We start from the raw sequence: 10,000 nt of genomic DNA, 5'->3' as shown, positions 1-10,000 counted from the left end.
CTCTATCGCGCTTATGTTCACGTGATGTTGTAGTGCTGTGCCATCACAAAAGTTTCTCATTTGCAATAATTTTTCCATTCAAGCACAATAAGCAGTGAAAAAGATCTCGGATTGGTGCTCTCTCGCCGTCTAATCGCACACAACTCAAATAAAGCCGCCGGTCACACATCGTGAGTGAACTTTGTGTCACATTCTGGCAGCTAAATGCGCTTGAATGGACAAATTCACACACCTGTCAAAATGCTCTTCTTGGTGAGTGTTGGTGTAAATGCAGTCGATTATGTTTGTTTTTTTGTAGTCTCAAAATGTGGTGATGCGTCAATTATATGATTATGAAATGTCAATTATATGATTTTTGTCATTGTCCACTCCTAGTGACGGTGATGATAAAGTGGGACACGCAGGATTCTGTGGTTTGCAGAAAGCTATTCAGGTTGTTTGTGCTGCAGGGCAGATGCTGGCCTGGAAGCTGTGTTTGGTTGGGTTGTTCTGTTTCAACACTTCTGAGTGTTTGACCGATGAAAGCACAGTATGTGAGATAATGACACGATCACATGGGGAGAAAATAAGAAAAAAAGCAGTTTATTACAGAGTTATTGACCCTGTCATCAGAAAAGTTCAGTGCTACAGAAGAGACTGTGGCTGTTGTTTTCTCAGGTCATGATGGTCATCAGGGAGCGCTGACTTCTATAGCGTGTAATAAAGAGGGAACGCTGGCTCTGACGGGGTCAGTGGATGGTCAGGCTAAACTCTTCAACACATCCACAGGAAAGGTGAGTAGAGTTACAGCTGTGCCGCATCAGTGTTTTACATGTGACACTGTATTGCTATTTTTATGTGTTATTTAATAGATCAGGGAAGCGTGTGACTGTCGGACGCACAAGTGTTTCAGCAGAGTTTCTCTGAGCTGATGCTGTTGTAGTGTTATAAAAACACTATAAGTGTTCTCCATTTTCCTTAATGTAGTTTGAGTTTTATGCTACACTTTAAATGCTTTGTTACATTTTCCACCCAACTCATTAGCAATTAATCAGTTAAATGTTCACACAATGACTTGTCAAATATGTATTTTTTTGTATTATGATTGGGCCTGAAGCGAGATCTGGATGTTTCCAGCTGCACTGTGACGAGTGTCCAGTTACAGTTTAGTGTTCATTTCTAAGCACTGGACGTCGATGTGATCTGATGTACATCATGACTTGAACACCACCATAAATCATGTGTGATGCTTGAAATGTGATTTATTTATTTTTTCTTTAGGTGTTATGCTCATTGTCCAATGAAAACAGTGAAGCAAAAGACTCAATGCAGGAGCAGGATTCCAACTCTGTAGAATCTGTGGGATTTTGTAATGTGTAAGTAAAGCAAATAGTCTATTAATGTAATATATATCAAAACAAATCATTTTCATTAAGGCATCAGTATTTAGTAGCGTTTTGATGTGCTGTAAGCCCCTCCATGATTTTGAGCTGCTGGTCAGATTTCTGCACTAACCTCACTGATCGCACACAGTCACAGCCAATGCTGCTCTACAAGCAGGAGGAGCTGTTTTTAACATTTTTACAAAATATATATATATGTATTAGTAGGGATGTAACGGTATGAAAATTTCATATCACGATTATAGTGACCAAAGTTATCACGATTATCAATATTATCATGGTTTTGTTCAAATTAGATGAAAACGTTCAAAAAGAACTGATACACACACTGAAAACATTTCAATAAGTTTTATATTTGAAAATCAACAAACAAACTAATACAATTGGCAGCTATATGCACTTTTTTTAGCATAAACATTAAATGAACATTAACATGAAGCCCTAATAATAATACGTTCGTTCGTCTTGGCTCAAAGCCACTTGCTGAGAACTTTTCTTCGCGGAAGCTTTGCGTTAAACAAGTGAGATAACGAAATATTTAATCTCTAATCAATATTTTTTGTCCAATTATTTGCCCAGCTAGTTTTGGTACTGAGGTAAAAGTTACCTTGCATTCGCTATATAACAGTGGGTGGTGGTCACGAAGATGGCTGAGCAAATTTGATGCGTTTCCCCTTTTGCAGCGACTTTCTTCTTGCAAGATCGGCAGACAGGGTGACCGTCCTCGATTAAATTGCCTTCAGGACTCTTGTAAAAGCCAAAATACGACCAGACCACCGATTTGGTCCTCTTAGATGGCTGAAAAATCTCCCGAGCGCTGTCACTGCCTTCCCCCATTTCGTCTTGTGCAACAAAACAACAGCAACACCACTGCATGCTGCTTCTGCGTCAGACTGATGCTGGCTGGACAGGATTTACCGCGAGTTTTCAAAAGCGCGATAATCAAACACGGTTTTGATGATAATTAAATTTGAAACGGTAATATTAACTGTCAGTGCATGTTATCGTGAAACTGGTAATCGTTACATCCCTATGTATTAGTATTGTATAAAGTGCTATATAAATCTAGGTGTCTTGACTTTCAGGTTACCCTTAGTTGCTGTTGCATATCTGGACGGCACCCTGGCCATTTATGATATGAATTCACAGAGCCTCAGACATCGGTGTAAACATGAGGTAAAAACTTAGACTCTATAAATACGGAACCTGAATGTCTTCTCTCATATCATCTGTGTGTTGTTGAAGGGCTTGATGTGTGTGTGTGTGTGTGTGTGTGTCAGGTGGGTGTAGTGCACCTGCAGTGGGAGGAGGCGTCTGCAGTCGTCTACACCTGTAACCTCGCTGGCGTGGTCACTCTGTGGGATGCGAGGTCAGGAGTCATGATGTCAGAGTACTGCGGACACTCGGCTGAGATCCTTGACTTTGTGCTGAACAGGTTAGTCTGTTAAACCAAGAGTTCTCTAGGTTAATGTTCCATACATTATCAGCTTTATACTTCCATTATAAAACTTTTGAATTGATTTGTTTATTTTGGGCTTGTTCTTATTGTTTCCTGTTTTTCTACCAAGATCTTGCAACACGAGTGAGGCAAGACTTGTAATCATGACACAACTCAGATCTGTGTTTAAATACACCATTAACAGCCGGCTGTTCGCGTCGGTTCCACACGCACCGCATATCATTTCTGTCAATGCATTTGTCACTGCCTAAATGTTTTGGGAGTCACTTTGGTTGTAGAATGCGGTCGTCACTCCTGTAAATGACTGAGCGGTGTGTGTACAGAACAAGATTTAGCACTAAACGGTGAATTGACATCCGAATGTAGCTGCAGAGTGTGTGTGGCCATAGAGTCAGCATCATTTATTTTATAACTGTTTACTTTGACATTGGTTTCTGTGTTGTGATTGTCTGAAACTTGTAACAAGTGGAGAATCGAACAGAGCTTTGAAATCTTACTTCATGAGTATCATATACACCAGATCACTTCATTCTGCTCTGCTTTCATTTTTCAGAAAGCAACGATTGTTAAATAGAAAGTTCACCCAAACATGTAAAATCTGTCATCATTTGCTCAACCTCATGTCATATCAAGCTTTCACTCGTCATAAAAACAAACATGAGGGTTTTTATTCATAAAAGTTAGTCAGGATTTGTCCATAAAATTTAAATGAATGGTTAAACATGCTTTGTTGTCCTGATGCGTTCTCTCTCTATCATGGGTAAACATTAATTTGTGCTGTATCTTTTCCATACGTTGTCTTGTTGTGTCTGTGTTCACAGAGACGCGTCAGTCGCCGTCACCGCCGGAGGAGACCATCAAGCCAAAGTGTTCTGCCTGCAGAGACCCGACCGGTAGAGAACGTCTTCATCTGGATCCCATTAGACTTCAGCAACTGCAGTACACAGTCACCTGTAAACTGCAGCTTTTTAAAGTTTTAACAGAGCTGTGCTGTTCTGTCTTTGTCATTCTTGTCATGACTGAGTAAGCCTGACAGAGCGATTGTTCTTGTCTTTTGCTTAGGCTACATACAGCTGTAATTGGGATGTCACATACATTATATGGCCAAAATGATGTGGGTTTTATCTGTTCTAGTATTGTTTATAAAGACAAATCTCAGTACTTCACCATACAGTTACATTCTCGAGAAATGCGTGCCAGACGTTGATGCAGTCTGTTGCAGCGCTGTCATGCTGAAGTAGAACACGACCTTCCACAAACTCTGAAGCACATGTTTCTATAGAGTGGCACTGTATGATGAAGCATTGAGGTTTGTCCTCACAGAAATGACTGAAATAATTACACAGAAATAATTACACTCATTAATCAGAATGGAATGTCTACACTCGTTTGGCCATGCAGAGTATATAAAATTCAGTTCCAATAAGTTCTTGGTAAAAATGCACACTTAATCATAGGTTCAGATTTCTAGACCATTCAACTAAATGCTGGTCAAGGAACCGCTTTTGTCATTCTTCTCCAAGCGTTAGCTGTAAATCATTAGCAGTGACACAAATTCCCAACTGCCTGTGGACTGTCTTGGCAAAAGTTCAGTGCTGAATGAATGGCCATACGTTCTGTTGTGTTTAATCAATGTCATGTTGAAACAACATGAGTGCTGTCAACCTTAATTTTCTTCCTTTGTAACAAGTTACAAGAATGTTTGAAATGTGATGTGTGAATAAACACCAGTGATGTTAAATCCGCTCCAGGGGCTCGTTCCAATACTTCTGGCCTTTGCACTTTTCACTTGAAGTCAGGGTCAGAAATTAACAGGGTTTGGGGCAAAAATGCCATAAAAAAAAAAAAAACATTTAAGATGGAAGTGCAAAAAATGCTCCTGCACAAATAAACTAAATCATTAAGGCTGTTGTGATTAAAATGAAATGTGAAAAGTGTCAATGGCAGATATGCTCAGGTTGCATCAGATTTATAATTTTTTTTGCAACGCTGAGCATTATAACCAATCACACTATTTCTGATTTGCTTATAAATGCAATTTTTAAAAAAAAAAGTGTCGACAGTTTGTGTGATTGTAAAGAGTGCTTGCTTCAGTCCCATCACTGACTGTGATCCTGGTTAAAGAGGGCTTGAAGAACACAAGTGCATGCAGAACTGATTTTTAATTTCTGTTAAAATCTAATTCCTGTAAAATTCAAAATTATTCAAAATGTTTTCCCGGTTTTTTTCCTGCAGTCAGCATGCCAATTGCACGCTCCCTCAAAACTTGCGACATCTGTGGCATTGTGCCTTGTGATAAAACTGCACATTTTAGAGTGGCCTTTTATTGTGGCCAGCCTAAGGCACACCTGTGCAATAATCATGCTGTCTAATCAGCATCTTGATATGCCACACCTGTGAGGTGGATGGATTATCTCGGCAAAGGAGAAGTGCTCACTAACACAGATTTAGACAGATTTGTGAACAATATTTGAGAGAAATAGGCCTTTTATGTACATAGAAAAAGTCTTAGATCTTTGAGTTCAGCTCATGAAAAATGGGGGCAAAAACAAAAGTGTTGCGTTTATAATTTTGTTCAGTGTACATAATTCCTGTTGTGTGCGCACACTCTCAAGTGGTCAAGACTGCAAATGTGGGTATTGGGACAGACCTCAGTTCTGCAGAAGTGACCTGAAAGTGCAGCTCTATTACCTTCTAGTTGGATTTCTGATACGACATGCTCTGTGTGACAATGAGTACTAGTCAGTTAAACTATTTTAGAAACTTCACTGTATTCATTCAGTCACAGCAACCAGGACTGCTGAACTCCAGGTAATACTTCAGCAAAAGTATAATAATAATAGTTTTATAATTATTGTTGTAACACGCATGACTGTATAGCCGCAGATCTCATTAAGCCCCAGCCTGACCTCACTGATGACCCCATCTTGTGATTTTTCTTCAGTGATGTCCACTAGTAAGTGGGGAGCAGGAGTGATTCTAAACGAGAAACGTCTGTCACTTCGTTGCACTCATTCACTGACCACATTTCAATGTGTGTTTTTCTCGGTTAATCTGTTTCACAGGTAAAGAATACAATGGTAATAAGAAAAGTATCGTACAATGTACACTATTGAATATCTGTGTTTTAGTATAAATGTCCCTAATTTGAATTAGCTCAATTTTAAGAATGCAGTAATGTCTCCATTTCAGGTGTGTGTCTTTCTATACACTTTATCTGTTAGTAGTTACGCACATCTCTGACATCCCTCCTGACTCAAATTGTGTATATTGTCCTCCCTCTTTATCTGTCATGCGTACATGCTGTGCATGTCACAGGTTTGTAGGTTTGCTCGGGTGTTGCTCAGGGTTTTACGAGCGACGTTCCCCCCGGACTCGCCCCTGTTCACTTTCTCTGCTTGACAAATGACTTTGTCTCTTTCCAGCTGTTGTGGATCTTACCGTGTAGAGCTCTGATGAAAAATCAGGCTTATAATGGACTGTGCTATTGCTTTTTGCAGTTTGCTAACCTGCAAACTTTTCTTATTTTGTGCTAAACAACCTGACATGACCCTATAGTGATGAAGACCTGAGGAGTTTAATCTTCACTTCAAGCCAAGCTGACAAAGGTATGTTTTCTTTCTCACTTTTTAGTTGCTCTTTGAATAACATTTTAGGAAACCCAGCATTCATAAAGAAAGTATTGAATTTATGGTCAGGAGTTCCTCGTTCATGACTGTTATAAAATGGACACATACAAATTGACCATTTACAAGCAAAACATACAGTATATTAGCATCAGCTTTAATTTGTTATATGTTGATGTTGGCATTAAAACCTTTCTAATGGACATATTATAGGCTAAACATTTTTGTTATATATCAGAGCTAAATGTTCATTTTTACTTGTACTTGAAACATCTAATCTAGTATTGCATGTAATGCAAAGATGCTGAAAATGTTTAATAATTGCAAGGACGTTCTAAACGGAACTCTGAATGAACTGCTTAGTTTAAAGGTTTGGGAACATCAGTTAAGAACTATTAGCTTTGTAGATCACACGTACCTGGAATTGAACTTATAACCCCTCGTATTAGCAGCTTTTGTCTTATAAGGCAGGTTTACTACACCTTAGGCCTGTTTCACATTAAACACAAAAGTGCTTTTGTGTGTGTTCTGTGCTCTAGCTTGTTTTCTAATCTAACTTTTCTGATTTCTGACATTGTGTATCATGACAGTTGTTGGCTCTGTAATTAATTACTCTTGCTCCTCATTTGGAAAGGTTTCTGACTTTAAGAAATAAAGTGAGCAATAATATGCAACACAGGTGATCACTAAATCTAATCCAAACTAAATGTACAAATTAATAATAATTTCTAAGCCGTAATATTTCTAGTATGTCGTCACATTGCTCTGTCTTGCCACTCATTCGCTGGTTTAGGGTATCCTCATATTTTTGAGAAGGAGAACTGATAAATGTCCCGTTTCCAGTAGATAATGCACAATCCCGCAAAACCCAGACACATGAATCAAATTTGCACACATGACAAACCAAATTATCCAGAAAGGAAATATCATGATCAGAAGATCTGCTGTACTACTTATCTTTTTTTATTAAGCAGCATATAAAAGAAGGGGGGGCAGCTGCCACAAATAAGCACTAAAACCTTTCAGCGGAAGGGGAACAAAACTAATGGATTGCACATTGTTCAATGATATGTGTGGATGTATTAATCAATATTCAAGTAATGATGTATCGCGCTCTTCTTCCTGCAGATTTAACTCATTTATAATGCACATTTGGTGTGGAAAGTTGCAGTAATGGCTGCAGTGATGCGAAATGTCTCCGGGAGCAATGTGGAGGCCCAGCTGATCTATGCCATCACGCTGCCCGTCTCCTGTGCCATTATCCTGATCAACCTGCTCATCATCCTGTGCATCACCTGCAACCGGCAGCTTCACAACTCACAGAACTACTTCTTCCTGAGCCTGCTGGTGGCCGACATGTGCACCGGTGTGGCGCTTCCCTTCATCCCCTGGATGGGCCTAAACCGCCCTCTCAGCTTCTCGTCCTGCCTGCTGGTGCACATCTTTCCCAACTTTCTGTTCCTGGCCTTTCTCTTTAACCTGGTGCTGGTGCACTACGAGCGTTACAGGAGCATTGAGAGTCCGCTTCAGCGCGGACAGCTCTGGCTGCATCGGCGGTTCGCTCTGCCGCTGCTGGCTGTGTGGATGCTGCCGCTGCTGTTTGCACTGTTGCCTGCCTTTGGCTGGAACAACAAGGCTATTCACGATCGGAATGAGTGCTGTCCAATAACTAATAACACGGTGCTCTCTAACTGTGTAGCGCTGTCTGGAGAGCGTTGCTGTACATACCGCAGTGTCTTTCCAAATGCTTTCATCTATTTGGAAGTATATGGTCTACTGGCACCCGCCATCCTCTCCATCGCTGCCATGACGTGCCGGGTGCTGTGGATCACACGAGAACAACTGAGGGACATCCAGCGTCTGCAGCGAGCCGTAGCAAACAGGGAATGCAGACGGAGAATGGAAATGCGTTACGCTTGTTGTGTGGCAGCCGTTTCCCTCGCCTTCCTGACCTGCTGGGTGCCCTACATCGTTTACACCCATGTAGGTGTGGAGTTTTTGCTCCAACGGGGAGGAAAGAGCAATCGCACTGGCCACATTGTGCTGTCCTGTGTTGGCATCGGGGGCATTGCTGTCGTGCCTCTGCTTTTGGGACTCGCCAACAGGGAGTACACAGATCCGGTCAAGAAACTGTTCCGCAAACTGCGGCACCGCTACAGAAATACAAGCGTGCAAATGGACACTAGCCTTCGATTTAGTTGATGTGACTGACTTTTGATTAAGGTTTATGTTTACAGTATTCAGCTAAAGATATCCAGAGCTGTGTTTCATTTTCATCTTTTCTAGTGAATACTGGGTCTGAATGTCAAGAAAAGCTTAAAATAATCTTTATTCAGTGAGATTGTTTGTATAGAAGCAACTGCTGTGACACTCATCTACAATGGCCAAGGAGACTTTATGCACACAAGCTCATCTAAATCTATCTGAAGATAGAGATTTCTAGATTTAAAAAAATAAAATAAAATAATATATTTGTGAACAAATCATTAAAAACAATCAAAAACAAGTCATAATATTCCTGGCAGACTGAACCGGCTTTACTGAGGCTCTCTTTAGCGGCTGATCAGACCTTTGCAGAGGTTAGGAGGTCATTTGAATGAAAGCTGTATTTATTTCTGGTTTAGGCACTGCTGTTATATTATATTATTATTCTGTGGCAGATTTTACACATGAAATCTGTAATTCCCAGTTGTTCTAGTTGAAGGCAGCAGAGTAACAGATAGAAAATGTTAAAAAGGGGTATGCAAATAATGAATACATTTCAAAATAGATATATATGCTTAAATCTGCCATCAGTTTTACATCTGATTTGCCCATTTTAAAACCTATTTTCAGGAGCATTGTAAATAAGTGCACATTAAACCAGGAGCAAAGCATAAACAAGTCATGAAACATTTGGTTTTTGGAGTCAACTTTGTAATTAAATTTATAGCAGTACAATAATTTTCCCTTGAGAAACATGAGCGGATCTCTGTTATTCCTTATTCAGATATATGTTAATATCATATCACTCTCTGATGTGGTGTATTATACTAAATCTGAAGATATACCTTCCTCCTATGCTGACATTCTTCCTAATTTCAGAATATGATCACACTTTCAAATATGGAAGTATTTTTTTTGCTTCAAGAGAGAGCATACTTTGACCTTGTATTGTGGTCTTTATGTCTAAAAGATTAAGGGATGGTTTGGTTAGATGTTAGAAATCTACATGAGTTTGACAGTGATGAAAAACAGCAGTGTAGTAAAGAAAGATAACATTTTCAGAGGGTAATACTTTGATTCAATTTTGTGCAAAAGAAGAATGTATTCTTTGCCTGTGGTAAATAATTGAATTTAAAATGAACAATATCTTACTATACTTTACAGAGCTGTCACTTTATGGTAATGGTTAGCGGTTACCGGCTTGTATCACAATACCACTCAGGTTGTGTCGGTGCATTGTTTCTAACAGCAGGAGCTGAAAGTGGTGGGTGTTATAAATACACTTTTTTTATTTTTGCTATTGAATATTTTAGTATAATCTATTTAGT

General features: G+C 39.6%; 2 protein-coding genes across 2 annotated transcripts in view; both read left to right on the top strand.

The window, feature by feature from the left end:
• aamp (angio-associated, migratory cell protein) overlaps window positions 1-4,084 on the top strand; it is a 10,858-nt gene extending 6,774 nt beyond the window's left edge. The window contains exons 7-11 of the mRNA XM_016260674.1: window positions 658-773; window positions 1,261-1,355; window positions 2,468-2,558; window positions 2,663-2,817; window positions 3,663-4,084. Of these exons, the coding sequence (XP_016116160.1) occupies window positions 658-773; window positions 1,261-1,355; window positions 2,468-2,558; window positions 2,663-2,817; window positions 3,663-3,738 (533 nt within the window). The 3' untranslated portion in view covers window positions 3,739-4,084. The remainder of the gene's footprint in view (window positions 1-657; window positions 774-1,260; window positions 1,356-2,467; window positions 2,559-2,662; window positions 2,818-3,662) is intronic.
• Window positions 4,085-7,640: 3,556 nt separating this feature from the next.
• Window positions 7,641-8,669, top strand: LOC107574213 (G-protein coupled bile acid receptor 1). The gene has a single exon (XM_016260672.1). The coding sequence runs from the start codon at window positions 7,641-7,643 to the stop codon at window positions 8,667-8,669; it is 1,029 nt and encodes a 342-aa protein (XP_016116158.1).
• Window positions 8,670-10,000: the final 1,331 nt, after the last annotated feature.

Source organism: Sinocyclocheilus grahami, unplaced genomic scaffold, assembly GCF_001515645.1.
Source record: "Sinocyclocheilus grahami isolate Dianchi unplaced genomic scaffold, SAMN03320097.WGS_v1.1 scaffold2148.1, whole genome shotgun sequence".
Lineage (NCBI taxonomy): Eukaryota > Metazoa > Chordata > Actinopteri > Cypriniformes > Cyprinidae > Sinocyclocheilus > Sinocyclocheilus grahami.
Note: the sequence above shows the minus strand (reverse complement) of the source record. Positions and strands in the feature narration are given on the sequence as shown.